Source organism: Callithrix jacchus, chromosome 2 (assembly GCF_049354715.1).
Source record: "Callithrix jacchus isolate 240 chromosome 2, calJac240_pri, whole genome shotgun sequence".
Classification (NCBI taxonomy): domain Eukaryota; kingdom Metazoa; phylum Chordata; class Mammalia; order Primates; family Cebidae; genus Callithrix; species Callithrix jacchus.
In genome coordinates, this window is record NC_133503.1 from 75,209,922 (window position 1) to 75,236,470 (window position 26,549).

Sequence of the window (26,549 nt, forward strand, 5' to 3'; positions counted from 1 at the left end):
GAGCCCCAACATCTAGCACTCCCTCAGGTAGAGCCTGGGCTCCAGAGATCCACGGAACTCCTTCCCCCGTCAGCCATGAAAGGTCAATAGCAACCCCGACTTGAGTAACTTGAGTCTGCCCTGCCAAGCCTTGCCCATCATAAAAGAGGACTGAGCCTTATAAAAAGTGATTTGAATACCTGCCTTCTCAATTCTCCCAAAGATGGTACATAGAACCATTCTGGGTACACAGGATAAAAGTTAATTCATTACGTATAATGGATCGCTCTGGAGATTAGGGTCTGTCTCTCTCAGAACCCCAGGTGAGAAGAGCTGCAAATCGAGCTAACTCCCCTCTAGAACACTCTGAAACCAAGACTGGCAAGAGGGCAGATAGACCAGGGTCTGGAGAAGCTTCCTCCTAGGGACTGACCACCTACCTGCGCCTCTGCCCACTCATGGCTTCAGTTTCTATATGCTGAGACCATTGTCACTCAGGGGATGCTGCCAACCATTCTTAGGCCCAGCAAGCTGACAAAAAGTAGTAATAACCTATCAGAGAGCCTGGACGCCAGAATAAATGTCACTCAGAACAGAGTACCAGCCCAAAGAAATACAGCTGCCAGAAATACCAACAAAAAATGAGAAAGCATTTCAGAAAATTCAAGGGCCACCAGAAAAACAATAAAAATGATTTCCCGATTTAAAACTGCAATAGATGCGTTGAAAAATGTGACCAGGTGTGGTGGCTCATGCCTGTAATCCCAGCACTTTGGGAGGCCAAAGCAGGCAGATCACCCAAGGTCAGGAGTTTGAGACCAGCCTGGTCAACATAGTGAAATTCCCATCTATATTAAAAATTAGCCGGGCTTGATGGTGCACACCTGTAGTCCCAGCTACTCAGGAGGCAGGAAAATTGCATGAACCCAGGAGGCAGAGGTTGCATTGAGCCAAGATGGTGCCACTGCACCCTACCCTGGGCAGCAGAGCAAGACTCTGTCTTAAAAAAAAAAAATACAAAAGAAAAAGCTCACTCAAATCACAGAGTAAACCCATGAAAAGGTTGAGACATGAAATGGGAAGAAAAGAGAACTGTAAGAATGGAGTCAAACATAAAATAAGTTTCCAATAAAATATCCCAAGTTGAAGAAATTTAATCTTGTAGATTAAAAGGGATCTACAAGTCCCTGGCTAAAGTGATGAGAAATAACACAGCTCTTCACTAGTGATAAAGTTCCGGAACTCCAAACTTTAAGAAAAATTAATCAAATTGACAGTGGACTTCTCACCTGCAATAGTAGCTGGAAGACCATGGAATCACATCTACATGCTCCGAGAGTTCTATTCCCAAGCAAGACATCGTTTACCTGTCAGGACAAAAGAAAGATATATCAGTAGGGAGGAACTCAGGGAGCCCATCACTCATGGGCCACATCTAAGGAAAGATACTAGACAAACATCAAATGACCCAATGGGAGACATCAAGATGGACAGAGATAGTGGTAAGTAATGAAGCAGGTGAGGAAGATCTAAGATTAAAAGTAAAATGGGTTCAGAGAGGCTCTCTGGAAATGTACAGTAAGTGCTAAGTGAGGACATTTCAATTAGGAGAGAGACAATGAAAGATACCAAGCTGTAACTAAAGATAAATTATTTCAGTAAACATAAGAGCAGGAGCCAGGTGCAGTGGCTCATACCTGTAATCCTAGCACTTTGGGAGGCTGAGGCAGGAGGATTACTTGAGCTCAGGAGTTCGAGACCAGCCCGGGCAACCTAGCAAAACCACGTCTCTACAAAAAAATACAGTAATGAGCCAGGCATGATGATGCGCCTGTAGTCCTAGCTACTTGATCGGCTGAGGTAGGAGAACTGCTTGGGCCCAGAAGGTGGAGGCTGCAGTAAGTCAAGATCATGCCACTGCACTCCAGCCTGAGTGACAGAGTGAAAAAATAAAATAGGGAGTATGCAGAAAGGGAAAGTAAAAATACTCAGAATTTCACTTTACTGGGATAAGAGAGGATAGAGAGAATGTTGTTTGAAATTGGTGGTTGAGAAGTGAATATTGCATTACACCGAATATGACTGAATTCTCCAATTAAAAGCAGAGATGAACAGACTGGGTTTAAAAAGAAAAGAAGGAAAACTAGCAACAACTTCTTTCCAAGAAACACACACAAAGTGATAAGAAAAGGTTGCCCTCAAAGGGGTGAGAATAGTGATGACAGGTGAACAAAAAGCACGCGGGAGTGCTGGCATCGGGCAGTGTGGAATTTAGGGTTCAGAGCACTAAGCCTGGAATAGCTGATCTATCTCAAACCACATAAATACCTAAAACAAGAGTGATTAACATAAGAGCTTGATTTAAAATATAAATAGTACACATGAAGGAGACAGGATGGCAGGAAAATGGAATAATAGAAACAAGAAGTTTGGTTTAATATAGAAAACCTTTCATCAGTCCCATAAAATTTTTTAATATGTCCACATATAAAAAAGTATATCACTAAAGAAACTTCAAATTTTTGTAAAAGTAGATGTTGTAGGCTATATTTTCTGATGATTAAAGAAACATTTCTGGATATATCTATTGGGTCAAAGAGGAAATTTAAAAAGGAAAACTACCAGTGGTGGTAATGAAAAAGAGACTATTTTGTATCAAAACTAACAGGATGCAGAGAAGGCTGTCCCAAGGAATAGCTGTGGCTTAAAATCCTGAAAAGGAAGTATTTGTTCTAAGAAATTGAAAGAGAACACAAGTGGCAAGAAGGAATAATCCTTCACGATATTAATTCTTCACAACCCTTCAAAGAAACAAAAAGAGCAAACAAAAATAGATGAGGAATAAGGGATGAGAAAGGGAATTTTATTGCAGATACAGAAGGATGAAAAGATTGAAATATAACACTAGGCCGGGCACGGTGGTTCACGCCTGTAATCCCAGCACTTTGGGAGGCCGAGGCAGGTGAACCACTGGAGGTCAGGAGTTCGAGACCAGCCTGGCCAACATGGTGAAACCCCATCTCTACTAAAAATACAACAATTAGCTGGGCATGGTGGCACATGCCTATAATCCTAGCTACTCAGGAGGCTGAGGCATGAGAATCGCTTGAACCCAGGAGGTAGAGGTGGCAGTGAACTGAGATTGCATCACTGCACTCCAGCCTGGGTGACAGAATGAGACTCCATCTCAAAAAATAACAATACTACATTGCAACTCTAAGGCAAAAAATGTTAGAACCTAGAGGAAATGAGTGAATGCATGCAAAATGTAAAAATTAACTAACTTGGCCGGGCGCGGTGGCTCAAGCCTGTAATCCCAGCACTTTGGGAGGCCGAGGCAGGTGGATCACGAGGTCAAGAGATTGAGACCATCCTGGTCAACATGGTGAAACGCTGTCTCTACTAAAAATACAAAAAATTAGCTGGGCATGGTGGTGCGTGCCTGTAATCCCAGCTACTCAGGAGGCTGAGGCAGGAGAATTGCCTGAACCCAGGAGGTGGAGGTTGCGGTGAGCCGAGATCACGCCATTGCACTCCAGCCTGGGTAACAAGAGCGAAACTCCGTCTCAAAAAAAAAAAAATTAACTAACTTATGAAAAGAGAAACTTAAACTAGAGCAAGTGCCATGGATTTTTTCAAGAAAAATCTATAGAAAAATGTACAGCTGAGTTTTGTCAAGTTCCCAAAATACAGATAATTTTACTTAAACTATCCCAAGTCCATAGGGTGAAAATGTACAGTTAGTTCCTTAGTTTGTTTTAAATAGCCAGTGTAATTGTCATTATAAAATCTGATTTAAAGTAGTATAAAAATAAAACTGTAGACTAATCTCACTTATAAATACAGAGGTAGAATTGTGTTTTTATTTCTAACATGCTATTAGAGAGTCCAGGATGAAAACTCAAACTGAACATGTTTTGTGGGGTTGTGCTAGTCTGCTCGGATGTTCTGAATCCCACTCCTTTCCTGATTTTTACTGGATTCCAGAGCTTTGACTGAGGATATTGTTTAAGATGTTCAGGCTTTGACTCTTAGTAGTGCAAGGATTTGTCTGGCTTTGAAGTTCATGGGTGTGGTGATCACAAACAAAGAGATGCAAACTACACTGTTTAAATAGTTTTAAGGTGTTTCTAAAGATTTTATATTGAAATTTAATATTTATATCCACTGAGGAGCTCCTAAGGAAAATAGTAGAATAAAGTTTTGTTTGGGAAAAGTTGACTTGTTAAATTCTTTCTAATTGAATTCAAATTAAAGCGCCTTGAAACCACATGGCTTGTGATTTTTAAAAATGAATAAATTTGAATAAATTGCAAAGCATTGGTTTTGATTGCAGGAATGAGTGGAATCCAAACAATGACTTGGCCCCATATCCTTGTCTAACATACAAATCCAGGCATGTTATGCAAGGATAATTTATTTTAAAATGGGAGTTTCACAGGAGAGATGCATGTGTGTAAACATGATTAAAATAATACACAGAATATCTTACCCACCCGCCCCCCCCCCCCCCCACACACACACACACAAAGAAAAAGAGTCCAGGAATGTATCTAAATTCTCAAGCAGGAAACACATTCCCAGGATGCAATGATGGTTCACTGTCAGGAAATCAGTCAACGTTATTCATAACACCAACACATGGAAAGAGAAAAAATGTAGGATGTTTTCAATAAATACTGAAAAGACATTTAATTAAATACAGCAGGCATTCTTAATAAGTCTCAAAACAGGAACAGAAGGAAATTTTTTTTAATACAGTAAAGAATACTTCTCTACAACCAATAACCAATAGTTTACCTTTGCCTAAATTACAAAACACTGAACGCGTAATACCAGGAATTAGAGCATGATGCTTCCCTCATAACTGTGAAGTCTAGGATACTCACTATCACAAAAAAAAAGCATTAACAGTTTGAATAAACCTACCTTCATCACTGTGGGCTAGGGTTAAGGACACCAGTACTTACAAAAACTGCTCCCAGAAATTCAACTGGTATAGCCATTAAGGTGAGCAATTGGGAAGTGTGAACCAAAAGCCTGAAAGAGTAATTTTTTTGAGACAGAATTTACTGTGCCCCCAGGCTGGAGTGCAGTTGCTCCATCTCACCTCACTGCAACCTCCTCCTGGGTTCAAACTATTCTCATGCTTCAGCCTCCTGAGTAACTAGGATTACAGGTGCGCCCCACCACACCCAGCTAATTTTTGTAATTTTTGTAGAGATGGAGGTTTCACCATGTTGGCCAGGCTGGTCTCAAACTCCTGACCTCAAGTGATCCACTCGCCTCGGCCTCCAAAAGTGCTGAGATTACAGGCATGAGCCACCATGCCTGGCCTGCGCAAGAATAATTTTTGATCCAGCAACTCAACTCAGAATTTTTCCAAAGGCCATAATCATGGATGCGGACAAAAATTGAGCTATGACATTATTTTTAATCTCTTGAAGATACAGTTTTTGTTATTGCATTGTTTCTATTTGCAAGAGATTAAAAATAATATCCTAATTTTGTTTCTAATTATCCTACACTGAAGGATTTGTTGAACACACTTTGAGAAGACTACATGAAGGTGTTTGTAGAAACAAGGCTTCCTCCACCAAGACCTCCCTCAGCACCCAGGTTCTGAATGTGTGGCATCTTCTCCAATGCTACCCAGCACTCTCTGGCCCACCCCCTTTCCCAGGCCAACTTTTAGCTGCCTCCCAGCCTTTCCCCAGATATCGTGTTCTCCAGACCCTCCCCATGCCACTTCCCAGCTGGTTTCACACTCCCCTCTGAGGTAGATGCCCAACCTTCCTGTCCCCACCCTGCCAACTGATGGGCATATCCTGAGATCCAGGCACATGCCGTTATCTCCTGAACCAAACCCATACAGCCAGCAAATGTGAGGGGCTTGACAGTTATCTTCAGGGCCACTTGTGTGTTAGGACACAAGAAAACGCCAAAGAAGAACTCGTGACTCAGAGGAAACGAGGCTGACATGCCCACAGCAGTTCAATGGCCCATGCCACTGCATTTTGATGAAGTAACCTCTGAATACAGGGTGTCAGAGCAGTGAAGCATGAATGACGCTGACCGATGACAGCCTGTAATTTTCCATCTCTCCTATGAACTAAAATGACAGGCCCGATACCAAGCAATGATTGCATGGCTTCTTGGAATTCCCTGGCATTTTCTTTTTAGACTCTCTAAGATCCTGCTTCTTAATGCTGATATTTTCTTAACACCACTTCTATTAGTTTTTTTGCTATGGGCTTGCCATGGAAGTAATCATTTGGCCTCTTAAAAAAAGTCACAGAGAAATAACCTAATGCAACGTGAGGACTGCCTCAAGCCTGAAAATCACAGCTCGCGTCTCTCCAACCCAGCACTCTGCCTGCCGACTGCAGAGGAGAGCAAGATGAAAAAAGACACAAGCCTCCCAGCCTGCCTAAGGAGGCAGGCTAGGTGCTGTTTGTGTTCTCATAAAAGTAAAAGCCAGAAGGCAGTTCCAGTCCTAAAAAGTAGAAGCAACCAGAGCTCTCAGCCATGGGAGTCACAGGCCCCACCAAAGACAGCCCTAACCCTGCACCAGCCTCAGGCTGCAGAAGTCTAGACCCTCCTTTCTACACACAAGGCCACAATATCATGTTCAGGAAGTGTCTCACCTTCCCATTCAGAGGAGCCTCTGCCTCCTCTCCTGCACAGAGGGTCTGGGCTTATCCTCAGGGCTTATAAATTGGCCAAGCCCCTCATCAGGCCACTAGTCTGCTGCTTTCTGGGCAGTGGCCTAGAACTTGAAGGCTGATGAGCATACACAGAAGGCGGGAGGACACAGGCCGGCTGGCTCAGGCCTCACTAGCTGACAGAGGGGCTGTCGAGCCTGACCACAGGGTTTTCATGGCAGGGACCCCGGACCACTGACTTTACACACCACCTGGCTTCTGCTCAGAACTGCCACTGTGCCCACCCTGACACAAGTGCAGCTGGGACACACCAGGGAAAGGCTCTTGTCTCCTCCTGCTGAGTCCATGGGGAGAAAGGGTTACCTCCAGGGAAACAGAGGCAGCCATGCTCTGTCACTACCAATTTGTACAAGGCACAGGGCCTAATTGCTTACTTTCTACAGCAAGTCTCCTCTGTGAGACCAGGACCTCTTCCCAGCGTTGTAATTGCAGGACATTAAACAGACACCCAGCATCTCAGAGTGGCATCTCGTAGGATGTATACTTTCATCAATCCTGGAGTCGCACCTCAGACAACACCTGTAAGCAGCATCCAGCAGAGACTACCAACAAACTGGCCCAGGCATCTGGCACCAGAGAAAAATGAATTCCCAGCAGACAATCCTATCATCTGACATTTTCATGATTGAAAGCCCTCTCCCTCTTTCCCTATCGTGGCCTACATGTTGAGAAGGTGGGATTCCCCATTGCGGGAGGAGGTGGTTTCAGAGCAACCAGAGTGATGTTTCCATTCTGGCAACTTCCCTTGGAAACCCCACCACCCCTCAGGTTCTCACTTGCCATCATGGTGGCTGACAAAGCACAGCAAGGTCAGCTTAGCCAAGAAGGCAAGAGCAATTCGGGCAAACAGTCCTGTCCCACCACTTCCTCTCCCAGAAAGAATGTGTCCCTGCCTAGGATGTCCCTGAACTGCTCCCACTTTGCTCCTACCTCTTCCCTGAGACTGAGGTTTGTTAGTCATCTCTCTCCCAAGCAGCCCTCTGCCGGGGTGTCTCCAGGTTCGGCCCCCACCTGCATGGACCCTCACTAGGATTCCCACTCTGTGCCGTAGGTTATCACAGAAGCCAGCGCCGGCCAGGGCCAGCATGTCATCCGCACACCCTTCACAGGAGTGGACGGTTTCTTCATTCCCCCAACAAACCTCATCATCAACCACATCAGGTGAGACTGGCCCATGATGTCTCTAAGGCACTCCCTGCCCCAGCTCAGCCCTGCAAGGGGCAGCTTTGCCCAGCATGGGACCTGCTCATTTCTCTGTGTCCCCCACTCCTCCTATGCCGGATTTGGACCCCATCAAGAAGGAACAGAAAAGGTCCAGTAAAACACACCTAGAGCCTAGTCCTCATTGCTTGGGGTCAGTGACTCTATGATAGTGAAGACACGCAGCTCCTAATGCCCTCGGGGGCCCAGAAAGGTCAGGAAGTCCCATCCTGAAGGTAAGGGCAACAGAGGAAAGAAGGAAACAGTAGTCATAAATTGAGCACCCTCTACTTGCTGGACACAAAAAGCTCGTCCAGGTGGTCTTAACCCCTATGTTATAGATGAGGATCAGAGAAGTTAAGACACTGACCAAGGCCAAACGGCTAGGAATTGGCAAAGTCAGACTAAATGTAAAGCCAAGTCTTCTTTCACTGCACCATTCTTTCACATTCCTTTCTAACCATAGCCCATAATATTTTAGGAACCCCCAGAGCATCTGTGCAAGGAGTCCACAAAGAGACAAGGCTTCCCGATTGCCAGGGTTTGTCACTGCCTAAAACAACCTCCCAGTAATAAGAGCCATGGCCTCAACTGCAGACCTCACCCCAGCATGGTCAGTCCCCATCCCTATTCACTTCAGAGAGCCCCAACATCTTCTATATCGTTACCACTTCAAGACCACCAAGCCTGTCTCTAAGCCATCAAGACTCTAAATGTCTTGTAGCACTATTTATACCTTTCTATAATCCACCATCAAGCACCTCTCTGCAGAAAGAAGTGATTCATTTTTGCAAGCTGATGCTGGAGATTCACCCATTCACCCTTACCCACGGAAGAAAGCCACTTTATGAACCCTCTCACTGCAGAGAGCGCCTGTGCAAGAGCCTCTAAGAGTATATTAAATGGTGAAGCCCTCATAAAGCAGTTGTGTTCAGCTGGGGATCGGGCACACTCAAGAGGCTCTGCAGCTCCTATATGTGGCTTTTTTTTTTTTTTAAAGTTTCTTATAAGAGCAGAGTTTTCTTTTTTGCTGTTTCCATGCTCTGGAAACATTCTTTAAGCATTCTTTAAGGATGCTGTAAATATACACCTTGGAGGGAGGGAGTATTTTCCTCCACTCTGGGGTACAGTTTTTCTAAAGAAAATTATAAAAGAGTTTCTGCTCTATTCCTGTAGGTGTATGCAGCACCAAAAGGCCTCTGTGAGCAAGGGATTTAGGCACAGGCACTCAAGATCAAAGGGAAGTCCTACCTGGAGTCAGGCCTTTCCACACTTCAACCAGCCTCCAAAGAGGAATTTTAGAAAGTCCAGATGTGAGCAACTCCCACCCACCTGAGCCCTTCTGCCAAAGTTTCCTCTTACATCTAATCCCCCAATAGTCCTACAAAGGAGCTACCCTGGTTAGAGTCACTGAGGCTCAAAGAGGCAAGCCGCCTGCCCCAGACTCTGCAGCTAGCAGGGCAGTGTGGCAGCACCAGGCCATCTGGCTCCAGAGAGGAAAGCTGTCCTCAACCCCAATGCCCAGGGTCCTTCCTACCCGCATCACCAGTGTGGCCAGAGAAGAGCCTACCCCCACATGTTCCCCTTCCAGGTGAAGCGGGTATTAACAGGAAATCTCCACTTGTTCCGCTGCATCTGCATCCTCAAATACCAGTTAGTCTAGACAACAGTCAGGATATAGGATCTCCTATCTTATCTTCGTAACAGGCAGTCAGGGCAGGGATCTCTTGCCCTTTTCCTCCATGCTTACCGTCCAGACACAGACTCGCCCCTTTCCAGCTGACGTAGGCCTCAGGGAAACATCACAGGCATTGCAAAAGGAGAAGCAGTTGAAGGCCCTCTCGCCCTTCTCCTTAATCATTTCCAAAGATGAGTGCGTGTTACAAGAGCATAAATCCAGGAACAACTCCACTATGCTTGGATTGAGATCATAAATAATTTGTTTCTGAAGACATACCCTGCAGAATGGTAGATCTTATTACTAGGCTATTAGATCACTGAAGGATGACGGTAAAGGGAAGAGGCAGAGGATGTAATTGTTAAGACAAATGACAGATTCCCCACCCCTGGAAGCGGCCTCTCGACCTCTGACCTCAGTTCTTCCCCTCCCAGGTTTGGCTTCATCTTCAACAAGTCTGACTCTGCAGTCCACAAAGTGGACCTGGAAACACTGATGCTCCTCAAGACCATCGGCCTGCACCACCACAGCTGCGTGCCCCAGGCCATGGCGCACACCCACCTGGGCGGCTACTTCTTCATCCAGTGCCGACAGGACAGCCCCGCCTCTGCTGCCCGACAGCTGCTCGTTGACAGTGTCACAGACTCTGTGGTTGGCCCCAATGGCGATGTAACAGGCACCCCACACGCATCCCCTGATGGGCGCTTCATAGTCAGCGCTGCCGCTGACAGCCCCTGGCTGCATGTGCAGGAGATCACGGTACGGGGGGAGATCCAGACCCTGTACGACCTGCAAATAAACCCGGGTATCTCAGACTTGGCCTTCCAGCGCTCCTTCACCGAAAGCAATCAATACAACATCTACGCAGCTCTGCACACGGAGCCGGACCTGCTGTTCCTGGAGCTGTCCACGGGGAAGGTGGGCATGTTGAAGAACTTAAAGGAGCCACCTACAGGGCCAGCCCAGCCCTGGGGGGGTGCCCGCCGAATCATCAGGGACAGTGGGCTGTTCGGACAGTACCTCCTCACACCAGCCCAAGAGTCACTGTTCCTTATCAATGGGAGACAAAACACACTGCGATGTGAGGTGTCAGGCATAAAGGGGGGGACCACAGTGGTGTGGGTGGGTGAGGTATGAAGAGCCCAGAGCAGAGTCCTGGGCCAAGGAGCTCTCCCTCATCCTGACATTGCAGCCCAAGCAGGTGCGCTGTACATTTTTACAGACAAAAGCAAAAACCTGTACTCACTTTGTGGTTCAACACTGGTCTCCTTGCAAGATTCCTAGTATAAGGTATGCGCTGCTACCAAGATTGGGGTTTTTTTGTTAGGAAGTATGATTTATGCCTTGAGCTACGATGAGGACACATGCTGCTGTGTAAAGGGATCATTTCTGTGCCAAGCTGCACGCCGTATGACCTGGGGACATCATGGAACCAAGGGATCCTGCTCTCCAGGCGGACACCTCTGTCAGTTGCCTTCACATAGTCATTGACCCTTACCGCCAAACCCAGCCAGACCTCGCCCTGATGGAGTGGCCCGGAAGCAGAGGCTGACCAGGAGCAGGGGCCTCCCTCCCAAACCAAAAGCCCATCCGTCCTCGCATGGGACCTCATCTTCTCCCTCAAAGCTGCTTTTTGCTTTTCTTTCCATTTGACTTGCTGTAAGCCTGAGGGAGAGCCAACAAGACTGACTGCATCTTGGGGAATGGGGAAATCACTCACTTTATTTTGGAAATTTTTGATTAAAAAAATAATTTTTTATAATCTCAAATGCTAGTAAGCAGAAAGATGCTCTCCGAGGTCCAACAGTATCCTTCCCTGCCTTAGGCTGAGTCTCTGGGGTGTCATAACCCCACAGTCCACAGCCAGAAAGAACAATGATCTAAGAATACCGCCCGGTCAACTGTGGCCACTCTGCTTCTCCAAGAGCAGACCAGGCCACTTCGTTGGTAAGGACTTGGTTCTGTGTTGGGACCCCAAGAGACCAGGACAAGTTCTGTGTGCCTGCTTTTCAGCACAGAAGGGGGATATCTCATTAGTCAAGTCTGGTGGCCCAGATTCAGGGCAGACTGGGCTTGCCTGGCAAGGTATGGGTGGCCTCCAGGTTCAGTGCAGAAACCCCAAGGACATGAGTGGAGCCAGGTGAGTTCCTGAAGCTACACCTTTTCAAAACAGATTTTTTTTTCTGCCTGTGGCCTATCCACTCATCTCTGGCACCCCATCTCCACATCAGCACTGCAGAGAGAGCGCATTTCAGCAAGGGTTTTATTACCCACATTCCCCAGTCAAAACACATGCACTGCAAAACCCAGAATCAGAAGGTGGCAGGCTGGCACTACTGTATTCTCCCCACGTGTGTCAGGCTGTGGTGACTCTCACGTGGGCATCAAAGAAGTACAGCCCACGCAGACCCCTAGAGACCCGCCTGGATCAGACTCTCAGCAAAAACGGGTTCCCCTTTTCTCTTGCACATATCAGTGGCCAAAACTTACATGTGTTCTGCTTTGAATGATCATTTTGCGAGCCACATGGGCTTGGGAGAGGCGGTCTTACCACAGATGTCTTCGCTAATTTGGCCACCTTCACCTGCTGACATGAACAGGATTTTCCTTTGCCATTGAGGAATGAACCCTTTCGAGGAGAGGAAAACCTAGACTCTGTGTCACCCTCAGCACGCACAGCTCCTTTTCACTCCTGCCTGCTGCCCAAGCCGCCTGCATCGCCCACCACAGACCTCGTGAGATAATCACTTGTCCTGTATGTCTCATGGATCTTAGTCCACCAAACACCTGTCCCCTATGACTCCTAGGGGTGTGCCTAGACATGGAGGTTAATGCTTTTATGTTAAAGGGTCTGCTGTGTAGATATAAGTTGAGGAAGCTAACCTGAAAATCCTAGAATGTGGTTCCGCAGTAGCTGGGGATGCATGGATGATACATCTCACCCTTTTTTTTTCCTGCCTTAATATCTTGATATGTTCACTCCCAATCTCCCATTTTTACCACCAAAATACTCCAACTTTCCTAAACTTCTCTTTTTGGAAAAATCTCAATTGTGTCAGCCCCTAACAGAAAAGGGATCTCTGAGCCCAAAGGAGAAGTCCCACCAAAGAGCAGGCCAGAACATCAGCCTCTCTGGGCAGCAGGATTCCTAAGTCAAAGACCAGTTCAACCCAAACTGGCCTTTTAAAATAATCGGGAGTGACGGAGTCAACTGCTGCAGCACCTGTCCCTCTCCCACTAACCCTTCCGTCTCGAAGTGTGTCTAAAAAGCATATATGCCCTTCACTGTCCCCACAGTGCAGTTCCTGGAGACAGCAGGCTTAGGTCTCACGGACAGCATGACAGACACCACTGAATCGACTCAGGCCTGAAGCCTAGGTCAGTTCAGGAGTCCAGCCCCAGGAGGCAAAGTCACCTATGCAGGCAGGTAAATGGTTTTTAGCAGGGAAGCCGATAAAGCTGGTAGAGTGGGGAGTCAGGGGCAGGAGGAAGAGGAGGAGGAGGAGGAGGAGGAGGAGGAGGAGGACCAGATCAGCCTGAGCTTTCCCCCACATTTTGCCCCAGAAGAGGTTCATGGGACACAGTTGGAAAGCCCCTGGTAGGAAATGCCTCCCTACAGGGGGGCCTCCTGTAGCAAGCCCAGTGGGGTAATCCTTCTGATGAACACACAAGATTAATTCACCACTGATATTTTACACTATTAAAGAAGTACTGACTTTACCAAAAGAATCATCAAGAAAGCTATTTATATAAACTCCCTCCGTTATTTTGAAATAAAGTTAATTTCACAAAAATTCAATAGTTTTTTTTTTCCAAAATGACAAATAATCTGCCCCTGAGGTGACAGGAAGGCTTTGAAAATGGAGGCCCTCATTCTTCTGCTCCAGTGGGCAGATTCCTACATAAAGGCTCTGGGTCCAAAAGCCCACTCAAGCAGCCCCAAGCGGATGGCAGGAAGGGAGACTGCCAGCTTCTGGACAGTGGCATGACCCTCTTGCGTGAGGAGGTTTGACGGGTGCTGCACCCACAGCCAAAGCCATCATCCCAGCCTCACCAACACTGACCCAGCTCACTCTGCCTGGGGCTGGCCCAGGCTTATTTCTTCAGTCTCCAAGACATTTGAGTGTCCTACATTTCCCCAAGCTCCAGGAAGAAGCTGGAAGAGCCCTATAAATCCCGGCTAGGGCCAACCACTAACACCAAACTTCAGGTACTTTGATCTAGAGATAGCATCACCAGAGACAGACACTCAGCCCCTACAATTCTCACCCCAACCCTGCCATTTCCCCATCTCCATCTGTGCAGACAAAGCTCCCAATTTCAGGTAGGCACTGGAAGCCAGCTTTCAACCCCAAATAAAGCAGAGAACGGCCTGCTGCCATGGAGATTGCAACTGCTGAGCCTTAGGAAAGCAGCCAGGAGTCGGCTTTGTATGGCCACATCTTGTTTTCTTTTGACCAATAATCTGTGAACTAAAGAAGATTTCTGAACTGAGGTGTGAAACATTCATTCTGGATATATTTTTCTACGTGAAGCTTAAAAAGTGTAGTTGATTCATGTATCATGATGTGTTTCATTCTAATATTACAGATGCTGAACCATCTTCACTAGCAAATCCCACAACTCTCTCTCCCACTCTTCAGCCCTCCTTTTCAGAAGCAAGCCTCCAGGAGAGTTGACACCACCACTCCCACCTCCTTCCTATGCATCCACCAATCTACCTCACATTCTCCCCTGCACCCAGCACCTCCAGAATGCTACTCCCCTCCACCCCCAGCCAGGAGGCCACGCAGGTAACAGAGGAAGATTGCAGCACTGCCACAGAGGTCCTGACAGTTTCCCCCACCCAGGACCCCAGGTTCCACTCCAAGAACAGTCAGAACGCATAGGGACACAGCGCTTGCTGCCCAGAGTCACATTCTCCAAACCCTCACTTGCAGACCTTTGGAGTTACATGACCAAGACTAGAGAGAGCTGGCTCAGAACCATCAGGGAAGTCAGGTGCCATCTGGCAGGAACAGAGACACCATGACATCTCAGCCAAGCCTCATCTCTCAGAGGCCCGAGCCCCCCAACCTTCCTCCATTCCCTTTTTATTCTCCCCCTTTCCTGTTCCATTCCTATCTCTTGGGTCCTGTGCTCATGAGCCACTCCACAACAGCTCCTGCCATTCAAGGAGCAGCTGACCTGACTACTACACCAGCCCCCGCCCTGTGGCCTTGACCCTTGCTGCTTTCCTGCTTTGGGGTACAAGCCGGAAGTCATTCACAGGCCAGAGACTACTACATGCTCCCAGACAGGCACATAGGCAAAGAAATTTTCTTCAAGAAAGTCCCTAACCGCCTTGGTTTCTTTCCAGAATTCTAGAGATCATCAAAACAGAGGCTTAAAAAATTCAAGAGAAAAAAAAATACAGTGCCTATCTTCAGGGTGTGACTACACGACCCCAAGTAGCCAGTGGAATGTAATCCACTCCCTGCTTTTCTCTCTCCCAGGTTACCTGCTAAGTCACTTGAGGATGTCAGAATCTTATCTGGGCCTGCATGCTTTAGGCAGCAGACATAGAGCAGACCCTGGGACACAGCACTGTCCTGTGCATCCGCGTCCTCCTTTGGAGCCGTGGGCAACAAGTGGGGAAGGCTAATTTAACTAAATACAATGTGTGAAATTACGGAGAATACAAGAGTGGGGATTTTCCTCAAAATTCACAGCGAGGCTTCAGGCTTCAGAGTGTTTAGCATGTACTTTAGAAAAAAAAAAAAAGCCCCAATTCACACATGCTTCTTTCCAAGCTCATCTTTACATGTGTGGAACCAACCCTTGCTCATGTGGCCCCAGAGAACATGGGCCATGCCCTAGAGGGCTTTAGAGGGCTCAGCCAGCACTCCACAAAGCAATAACTTTTGACTCACCCCTACACCAAGCCTGGCGACATGTGGCTTGTCAGGATCAGAGACTGCTGCCCTTCAGAGACACCCTCATCAGGATCAGAGCAAGAGCATGAGTATTGGCTATGTTGTAAGGCCCAAGAGCCCAAGAGCTCTAAACTGAGAAAATGCCCCAAATCTAAACCTTTATCCACTGCCCAGCATGACATACCACAGGCTGAAGAGCTGTGGGTCCCGTGCTACTTGGAGAGAGGTGAGGGAAACAGGCTTGCAGGCTGCACACCACAGACCCACGGCTCCCCACTCTCTTCCCGCCTGGCTCCCACAGCTGGCCAACCCCCTCATCCTTCCTGGCCTGGCACCGCCCTGTGGCTTCCTGCCTTTCCCCTGCTTCTCATGCTTCCTGAAGGCTGTGTGGGATGATCTCAAAGCAGAACGGGACATGGAGTTTTGCTGGTATGGTCACACACACCGTTTCATGCTGTAGTGCAGCTGAGTGACCCTCAAGATGTGAAGCCGCACACATGACTTGTGCTGTTCAAGTATCATGCTTCCCCACCTTGGAAAACTCTCAGATCTCTCATGTCAAGGCAGATTACATTATTTTGAACAGTTGTGTAGACTCCAAAATATATTTTCTGTAATCACCAGTATTTCTCAAAAGGCCTCCTGTAATTATTATACATGTGAATTTTTCCTTATTTATAAAATATATATAAATTATTTTTAATACATCAACTTTAGTAGCGATTTGTACCAACACGGTAATGTATGTGGCATTTGAAATAAGCTTGTCTTTACTTTGACCTATGACACAGTATCGAACACATGGTGTATTTGCAGAACCACGTGGTATAACGATGACTCACAAATTATCATAAAGTATTGTCATTGTAAATGCTCTTTTTTCTGAGGATTTTACAATAAAACTTGAGAAAAGTTACCTTTTTCTGGTGCCAGTCTGTTTACAATTGTTAAAGTGAGAACTGATTATGGCAAAAAACACCCAGCGCCCCCCTCCCACCTTTCCATCGCCATTGCAGGTTCCTGGGATAGCTGTGCTCTGGCCCAGTCCAAAGAGTGGCTGGACAAAGGCAGGCACCTGGACCTAGCAGTCTCTCTTCCCCATGTGGAAGTCTCAGATCCCAAAATGCACAACCACATCCAGTTCGAAACCACTCACCATCTGCCCTGGCAGACACTAAAAATTCACTACAGCCCCAGAGATTAATCCATTACCCCAGTCACTCTTGGCTCTCACTGGGCAGACTTTCTAACTGGAAAATAGAAAGTGGGAAGAGCCCAGTAATCACCAGGCTACTAATGGGGAGCCAGCATTGTGCCAGGTGTGGCGACAGAGGGCTGAACAAAGGAAACACAGCACTTGCCCTCAGCAAGCTTAAAGACGGCTATGCCATGAGTATTAGGCAGGACCCCTAGGGTGTGTGTGTATATATGGAGAAAGAGACAAGAGAGACATCTATTTTAAGGAATTGGCTCATGTGACTATGGAGGCTGGCAAGGCTAAAATCAGCTAGGTAGGCAGCAGCTGGAGACACAGCGAAGAGTTCGGTTTGAGTGCAAAGGCCGTCTGCTGTCAGAACCCCCTCCTTAGGAGGAGGCCAGTCTTTTTCGAGTAAGGCCTTCAACTGATTGAATGGGACCCACCTACATCATAGAAGGTTATCTGCTTTCCTCAAAGTCTACTGATTTAGGCGGTAATCTGAGCTGGGCGTGATGGCTCATGACTGTAATCCCAGCACTTTGAGAGGCCAAGGTAGGAGGATCCCTGGAGCCCAGGAGTTTGAGACCAGCCTGAGCAACATACAGAGACTGCATCTCTACAAAAAAAAAAAAAAAAAAAAACGGTAATAAATTAGCCAGACATGGTGGTGTGCACCTGCGGTGCCAGCTACTGGGGAGGCTGAGGTGAGAGGATCCCTTGAGCCCAGTGGTTTGAGGCTGCAGTGAGTCATGATCTCACCATTGCATTCCAGCCTGGGTAAGAGAGTGAGACACTGTCTCAAAAAAATAAAAGTAAAGAAATGAATGTTAATCTCATTTTTTAAATACCTTCACAAAATCACCTAGAGTAGTGTTTGACTAGACATCAGAGACCATGGCTGTCTTAGTCTGTTCAGGCTGCTGTAACAGAATACCATAGACTTTGTAGCTTATAAGTAATTTATTTCTCACCATTCTGGGGTTTGGGAAGCCCGAGATGAAGGCAACAGCAGACTTGGTATCTGGTGCTTCCTGGTTCCTAGGTAGCCATCTCCTCCCTGTGTCCTCACCTGGTAGAAAGTGCAAGGGAGCTTCCAGGAGCCTCTTTCCTAAGGGCTCTAATCCCACTCACGAGGGCACCACTCTCATCTCCTAATCACCTCCCAAAGGCTCCACCTCCAGGTACCATCATACTGGAGGCTGGGTTTCAAGATATGAATTTGTGGGGGACACAAACATTCAGTCTTTAGCAGTGGCCTGGCCAAACTGACACATAAAATTAACTATCACAGTGACATAAACAAGGTACTGCTCCCATCTTTTCTGGAGGAGTAACCTACTACATATGCCTACCCCTGTGATAAGCACTTAATAAGCACCTGTTTTCAAACCTTACAATGACCCAACAAGGTATGTGTTATTGTTATCCCCACTTTACAGAAGAGGAAGCTGAGGCTCAGAGCAGCAGAGCCCGAATTCAAATTTATGTCTGTGGTCAGAATGCAAACTCCAACTGCTGATCCTGCTGCCTGCGATACCCACCACCACAAAATGTCTGAACTGCAGCTGCTCCAGCCTCACTTCCCTACAGACCCCAGGAAGCACAGGCTACCTCTAGCAGGGGTTTTGCTCTAACCTCCGTCCCAAGAGAGCCAGCTTCCCAGGCCGGTGTGGCAGTCTGGAGAGTAGGCAGCAGATGGTTCCAGAGCCACAATTCTCAGTTAGCTAAGACTGGATATGCCCAGATCGAAAATTAATATTGTTTTACAATCAAATGTATTTATGCAATAAACAGCACATCATCTTTATGTATAAACTTCCATCCAAAGAAAATTAGTTTATGTTTCTTTAACTCTCACTTATCCAGGCCACTGGCCATTATCCCCATGTTCAGGGTTCCTCCCCTTGAACCAGAGTCTCCTGCCAAAGTGAAATCCAGTTACCAGGCAGGAGATATTGGTCAGCAGTGATCAGTGGAACTGGGTGGTCGGAAAAGAAAGGAGAGGAAGTGACAGCCCCCAGGACCCACCCCGTATGCACTGAGGAGAATGCGCCCCCAGGCAGAGCAACAACAGAGAGACTTTCAGCATCCCTGGGGCACAAGATAGAGAATGTGACTTACAGACCCTGGGGGAACCCTAAAAGGAGCCAGCTCCTGTGCTCCCATGGACCAGGCTTTCTGGAACATGCAGGACAATCTGAATCAGCACCTCCTAGGTAAGCTCACTCATATTGCTTCAAGATACATGAAAATGCTGCTGTATATTCTCATTTTATAAAATACTGACTGGAGTGGAGGAAGGAGGATGACGTGGTGGCTCATGCCTATAATCTTAGCACTTTGGGACACCAAGATGGATGGATCACTTGAGCCCAGGAATTCAACACCAGACTAGGCAACATGGCAAAACCCTGCCCCACAAAAAATACAAAAATTAGCTGGGTGTGGTGACATGCACCTGTAGTCCCAGCTGAGGTAGGAGGATCACTTGAGTGTGGGAGGTGGAGGTTGCAGCAAACTGAGATCATGCCACTGCTCTCCAGTCTGGATGACAGAGTGAGACCCTGTCTAAAAAATAAAAAATAAAAAAAAACTGGAAAAGGTGGGAATAGGCCAAAATGTTAAACACCACATTCTGGGATTATAAGTGGATCTTGTTTATTTATATTGTCTAGAACTCCTACAATGAACTGTGTGTACTTCTGTGATTAAGAGAAATCTGACACTGACACTGGCACTCACTTGTGAGCAGCACAGGGGCAACACAGCCTGGATCCCCATTGGCCCTTGCCCCCTTTGCAGGGGTCAGGAACAAGAAGGACTCATGTCTTTGGTGAATAGGAGCACCCTGAGGGGAGACCGCTATCTCCCAAGAGTGAGACATGATTACAGAGCCTGTAGATACTACCTACTTCTTCCTGTGCAGCAAAGGGGAGGAAAACAAAACAGATGAGCTACCAAAGAAGACAGAATCATTCCCACACCAGGCAAGAAGTCCCCTTGGGCTACCACCAAGTGTGTAAGTGCCTCATCAGCTTCTACCTCAGAAACAATGGTCAGGTGTCCCTTCGTCTTGAGAGGGAAGATGAAATCATTGAGAACAATTTCACCACCAAAAACACTGCAGAAAAAATGTTAAAGAACACCATGCGGGAGCTGAGGAGAGAATGGAGAAGTAGGCACCCAGAGACAGAGGCAGGGCAGGCAGCTGCTTCTCTCCCAAGAGCACCGGCCTCTGCAGACACATTTGCGCTTTCCTTCCAGTGGCCTCACAGGGAAATGGGGGCAAGGGTTAGGGGTGGGCAAAGAGTTCTTAGACTTGGCACCAAAAGCATAATCCATAAAAGGAAAATTTGATAAACTGGACCTCATCAAAATTTAAAATTTTTGCTCTGTAAAAGATCCTATTAAAACAATGAAAAGACATAAACATTCTAGGAGGAAATAGCTGCAAACCACATATCCAACAAAGGCCTAGTATCTAGAATACACAAAGAAATCACAAAACTTACAGTCAAATAACAAACAATCCAATTAGAAGACAGGCAAAAAAGGAGGGGGGGCAGGTGCAGTGGTTCACACCTGTAATCCCAGCACTTTTTGGAGGTGGAGGTGGGCAGATCACTTAAAGTCAGGAGTAAGAGACCAGCCTGGCCAACATGATGAAACTCCATCTCTACTAAAAATACAAAAATTAGCAAGGCATGGTGTCATGCACCTGTAATCCCAGCTACTTGGGAGGCTGAGGCAGGAGAATCGCTTGAACCTTGGAGCTGGAGGTTGCAATGAGCTAAGATTGCACCACTGCACTCCAGCCTGGCAACAGCATGAGACCTAGTCTAAAAAAAAAAAAAGACAAAACAAGACAATAGGGGAAAAAAAAGAATTCTTAAGCAGATATTTCACCAAAGAGAATATACAGATGTTAAATAAGCACATGAAAAGACATTTAACATTATCAGCCATCAGCCATCAGGGAAATGCACATTCAAAGCACAATGACATATCACTATGCACTTATCACAACTTCTTTTAAAACTTCTAAAACACTACTCTGATAAAATAAATAGTGACAATAAAAATCACTGCTGAGGCTGCAGAAAAACTAAATCACTTGTGCATGTCAGATAGGAATATAAAAAATTGTACAGACCCTCTGAAAAAGTTTGGCAATTTTTTTTTAAATCAGCATTTAATTTTAGTGTAAGGTGTCAGGAAGGGGTTCAGTTTCTGCTTTCTGCACATTGCTAACCAGTTTTCCCAACACCATTTATTAAAGAGGGAATCCTTTCTCCATTGCTTGTCAGGTTTGTCAAAGATCAGATGGTTGTAGGTGTGTGGTGTTGCTTCTGAGGCCTCTGTTCTGTTTTGTTGGTCTTTATCTCTGTTTTGGTACCAGTACCATGCTGTTTTGATTACTGTAGCCTTGTAGTATAGTTTGAAGGCAGGTAACATGATGCCTCCAGCTTTGTTCTTTTTGCTTAGAATTGACTTGGCTATTTGGGCTCTCTTTTGGTTACATATGAAGTTTAAGGTGGTTTTTTCCAGTTCTGTGAAAAAGATCATTGGTAGCTTGATGGGGATAGCATTGAGTCTGTAAATTACTTTGGGCAGTATAGCCATTTTCACGGTATTAATTCTTCCTAACCATGAGCATGGAATGTTTTTCCGTCTATTTGTGTCCTCTCTTATTTACTTGAGCAGTGGATCTGTTGGGTATGGGAGACTACCGGAGGGAGAGGGGGTGCTGGGGAGGTTGGGGAGGGATAACACGGGGAGAAATGCCAGATATAGGTGACGGGGGGATGGAGGCAGCAAACCACCTTGCCTTGTACATACCTATGCAACAATGCTGCATGATCTGCACATGTACCCCAGAACCTAAAGTACAATTTAAAAAAAAAACAGCATTTAACTATCGATTGACCCAATAATTGCACTCTTGGGCATTTATCCCACAGAAATACTTACCTTCACACAAAAGCCTCTATACAAATGTTCATTGCAGCTTTACTCATATCAGACTAAAATGGGAAACAATCCAGATGATCTTCAATGGGCAAAAAGTCAAACAAACTGTAATATATTCATACCATGGAATACTACTAAGCAATAAAGAGGAATGACCTAGTGATACACACATTGACCTTGAGTGACTCTCCAGAGAATTACATTGAGTGAAAAAGCCAATACCAAAATGTTACATACTGTATGTGATTCCATTCTAAGGTTGTATACTGTATATATGTATATACCATTCCCAAAATGGCAAAAGAAACAAAGAACAGATTAATGATTGTCAGGGATGTAGAAGAGGGATGCGGTGGGACCTGGGTGTGGCTATAAAAGGACAACATGTGAGATCCTGTGACAAGAGAAATGCCCTACATCTTGACTGTGTCAGTGTCAGTATCCTGGCTGTAATCTTGTATTATGGTTTTGCAAGATGTTACTGTTGAAGGAAACTGAGCATAAGTACACAGAATCTTGCTACAGTCTTTTTTTTTTTTTTTTTTGTACTTTAGGTTCTGGGGTACATGTGCAGATCATGCAGGGTTGTTGCATAGATGCATACATAACCCAGTGGTTTGCTGCCTCCATTGCCCCTTCATCTATATGCAGCATTTCTCCCCACATTATCCCTCCCCACCCTTCCCACCCCCTGCTCTCCCTCTCCTAGCCCCCCCAAATGAGCCCAGTGTGTGATGCTCCTCTCCCTGAGTCCACATGTTCTCATTGTTCAACACCCACCTATGAGTGAGAACAGTGTTTGGTTTTCTGTTCTTGTGTCAATTTTCTGAGAATTATGGTTTCCAGATTCATCTAAGTCCCTACAAAGGACAAGAACTCATCATTTTTTATGACTGCATAGTATTCCATGGTGTATATGTGCCATATTTTCTTTGTCCAGTCTATCATTGATGGGCCTTTGGGTTGGTTCCAAGTCTTTGCTGTTGTACACAGTGCTGTAATGAACATATATGTGCATGTGTCTTTATAGTAGAATGATTTACAATCCTTTGGATATATACCTAGTAATGGGATTGCTGGGTCAAGTGGAATTTCTATTTCTAGATCCTTGAGGAATCGCCACACTGTCTTCCACAATGGTTGAACTAATTTACACTCCCACCAACAGTGTAAAAGTGTTCCTATTTCTCCACATCCTCTCCAGCATCTGTTGTCTCCATATTTCTTAATGGTCGCCACTCTACCTGTCATGAGATGGTACCTTAATGTGGTTTTAATTTCCATTTCTCTAATGACCAGTGATGATGAGCATTTTTTCACATGTTTGTTGGCCTCATAGATGCCTTCTTTTGAGAAGTGTCTGTTCATATTCTTCACCCACTTTTGAATGGGTTTGTTTGTTTTTTTCTTTTATATCTGTTTTCATTCTTTGTAGAGTCTGAATATTAGTCCTTTGTCAGATGGGTAGATTGCAAACATTTTTTCCCATTCTGTTGGTTGCCGGTTCACTCTAATTACTGTTTCTTTTGCGGTGCAGAAGCTCTGGAGTTTGATTGGATCCCATTTGTCTATCTTGGCTTTGTTGCCAATGCTTTTGGTGTTTTAGTCATGCTATAGTATTTCTTATAACTGCATGTGAATCTGTAATTATTTCAAAAGAAAAAATAAAAAACCTCCAAGCCCAGATGGTGTCACCAGAGAATATTATCAAACATTTAATGAAGATGTAACACCAATATTATAGAAACTCTTCCAGAGAATAGAAAGGGATGAAAAAAAAACCCCAACTCAGGTTGCAATGCTAGAATAACTTTGATACTAAAACCCAAAAGAACAACCCCAGAAAGTGATCATTACAAGCCTATTTTACTCATAATGTAAATACCAAGATGCTAAACAAAATATCAGCAATTTATAAAAAAGGATAGTGCATTATGTGTAAGTTGGATGAATACCAGAAATGCAACATTGATTTAACATTAGAAAAAAAATAATTGATGTAATTTATCACATTATCAGCTTAAAGGAAAAGTGTATGAGCACCTCAAGAGATGTCGAAAAAGCATTGAAAAAATCCTAAATTCATTCATATTCATGATTTCCTCTAAGCAAAGTAGAAACAGAAATTGTCTTAATTATTAGAGATGAAGGTCTATAACAAACATGCTTCACTGAAGTAAAAATATTAAAGTAAGACATTGAGAGTGCCCCCTTTTTGACAGAGAATAAGGCAAGGATCCACTATGGCCTCTTTGACTTAGCACTGCCTGCTGTAGTCCTAGCCAGATCAATAAAATAAGAAATAGAAACAAAAGGTGTAAGAATTGGAAAGAAACAAGACTATATAATTGTGTATGCTGAAAAATTCAAATGAGGGAGCCTGGTGAGGTGACTCATACCTGTAGTCCCAACACTTTGGCAGGCTGAGACGAGAATTGCTTGAGGCCAGAAGCTCCATACCAGCCTAGGCAACAAAGCCAGACTCAGCCTTACAAAAAAATTTAAAATTAGCTGGGTGTGGTGGCACATGCCTGTAGTCTCAGCTACTTGAAAAACTCGCTTGAGCCTTGTGAGGCTGCAGTGAGCTATAATTGTGCCACTGCACACCTGGGCGACAGAGCAAAACCCTGTCTCCACAAAAAGAAAATTAAAATGAACATACAAGTTACATTATTAAAATTAGCAAGAGAGTTTAGCAAAGTTGATGATGAAAAATTAACACAATAAAAATAATTCTATTTTTCTATAACAGCAACAGTGAAAATGAATTTTTTGGCCTACCCTGCCTGGGCTGCCAAACCACAGCTCTCCACTCTAACTTGATCCTGCTCCTCCAGGTTCAAACCTGGGCTTACCACAAGATGCTGGCTTACCACTCTGAAATGAGTTTGGATCCTGACACCAAACTCACTGGAAACACAGCACTGTTACCTATCAGAAGTCAGTTCAAAGGACCTGCCCCCAGACAGACAGAAGATGCCTTTGTTGCTGTGAAGACATCGATTACTTCAAGGCCAACGTCTTCTTCAAGAACTATAAAATTAAGAATGAGGCTGATAGGACCTTGATATATATAACTCTCTACATTTCTGAGTGTCTGAAGAAACTTCAAAAGTACAATTCCAAAAACCAAGGGGAGAAAGAAATTTAGACACTGGGAATTACTAACTTTCCCATTCCTGGAGAGCCTGGTTTTCCACTTAATGTGATTTATGCCAAACCTGCAAACAAACAGGAAGATGAAGTGATGAGAGCCTATTTACAACAACCAAGGCAAGAGACCAGGCTGAGACTTTGCGAGAAAGTTTTCAACCCTCCGAATGAAAGACTGTTTTTCATGAACTGTCTCTTCACAAAGCAAGTCTTTCAGGACCTGGACAGTGAAGGGAGCTTGGGCAGCCACCATCTCCAGAGCCCTGGGCAGCATTTTCCAGAAAGATGTACATAATCTTTTGCCTTTATTTCATAAAATTTTATACAGAAGAGAGGAGAGCATGTCTTTACTTGAAAAACTCTTGATCAAGAATTCGGGTGGAAGAAAAGAAAGTGGGTTATCAAGGGTGATTTGAAAGTGTCTGCAGTATTAAGTGGTGCTTAAGAAGAATAAGTAATAATAAAGAAATTTCTAACAAAAAATGAATTTTAAAAAAACCATTTATAATAACATTTTTAAGTACCTGGAAATAAAATCAATAAAGATATACAAGATCTCTCTAAAGGGAATTCCAGAATTTTGAGAGATGTTAAAAACATTAAATTGAAAGATATATCATGTTGATGGATTGGAAAATGTAATAACATAACAGTGTTAATTTATCCCAAACTGATTTAGAGAATAACTGCAATCCCAACTATAATTTTAAGAAGGGATTTTGGTGAACTAATTCTAAAATATATAGGAAAGTGTAAAAGGTCAAAAATAGCTAAGAAATTATTGAAGAAAAATGTCTGGGAGGGGTTGGGCACAGTGGCTCACACCTGTAATCCCAGCACTCCAGGAGGCCAAGGCAAGTGGATCACTTGAGCTCAGGAGTTGAAGACCAGCCTGGGCTACACGGCAAAATCATGTCTCTACCAAAAATACAAAAATTAGCCAAGTGTGGTTGTGTGCACCAGTAGTCCCAGCTACTAGAAAGACTGAGATGGGAGGATCACTTGAACATGGGAGGCAGAGGTTTCAGTGAGCCAAAATTGTACCACTGCACTCCAGCCTGGGTGACAGAGTGAGACCCCATCTCAAAAAAAAGTTTGGGAAGGCTTACTCTATCAAATATAAGACTTAATATAAAGTTATAGTAATTAAGACAATATGTAATTGAGCAACATTAGACAAATAGATCAATGAAACTGAATACAGGAATCAAAAATAAATGTATGCATATATGAAAATGTTATATATAGCAGAGGTAGCACTGAAGATTGGTGGGGAAAAGATAAACTTTTTCAATAAATGTTGCTGGAATATAATACACCAGGATACATGTGAAGTCACCGCAGCCTCTGTTGTAATAGCAAAGGCTGGAAACAATGCAAATGTCCTTCAGTAGCAGAACAAAGAAAGAAATTCTGATATGTTTATATCATGAAATACAGCAATGAAAATGAGCTAAGAACAGCTACAGAAACATTACAACTAAGTCTCACAAATGTAACGTCAAATAAAAGGGTAGCTATAGCTCAAAAACAGCCAAAATTAAATTAAATCGTCCCTTATCACAGACACATATAAGTAACAAAACTATGAAGAGAGACAAGGAAATGTTTATCCTAGAAGTCAGAATCATGAGAAAAGAGAAGAGATTACTACTGAGAAGAGGCACAAAGAGAGGTTCTTGGGTGTTTGCAATGTTCTATTCCTTGGCCTGGTAGTGATTACAATTATC

The 26,549-nt window shown here is 44.8% G+C and overlaps 1 protein-coding gene and 1 pseudogene across 6 annotated transcripts in view; both read left to right on the forward strand.

The window, feature by feature from the left end:
- FSTL4 (follistatin like 4) overlaps positions 1 to 13,376 on the forward strand; it is a 430,768-nt gene extending 417,392 nt beyond the window's left edge. For all 6 annotated transcript variants that reach the window (XM_054251984.2, XM_054251985.2, XM_002744592.6 and 3 more), the window contains 2 exons: positions 7,756 to 7,865; positions 10,017 to 13,376. In XM_054251984.2, coding sequence (XP_054107959.1) covers positions 7,756 to 7,865; positions 10,017 to 10,719 — 813 coding nt within the window. In that variant the 3' untranslated portion in view covers positions 10,720 to 13,376. The remainder of the gene's footprint in view (positions 1 to 7,755; positions 7,866 to 10,016) is intronic.
- An 11,151-nt stretch (positions 13,377 to 24,527) lies between these two features.
- On the forward strand, positions 24,528 to 25,114 carry LOC100413031 (actin-related protein 2/3 complex subunit 3 pseudogene; annotated as a pseudogene).
- The last annotated feature ends 1,435 nt before the right edge of the window (positions 25,115 to 26,549 follow it).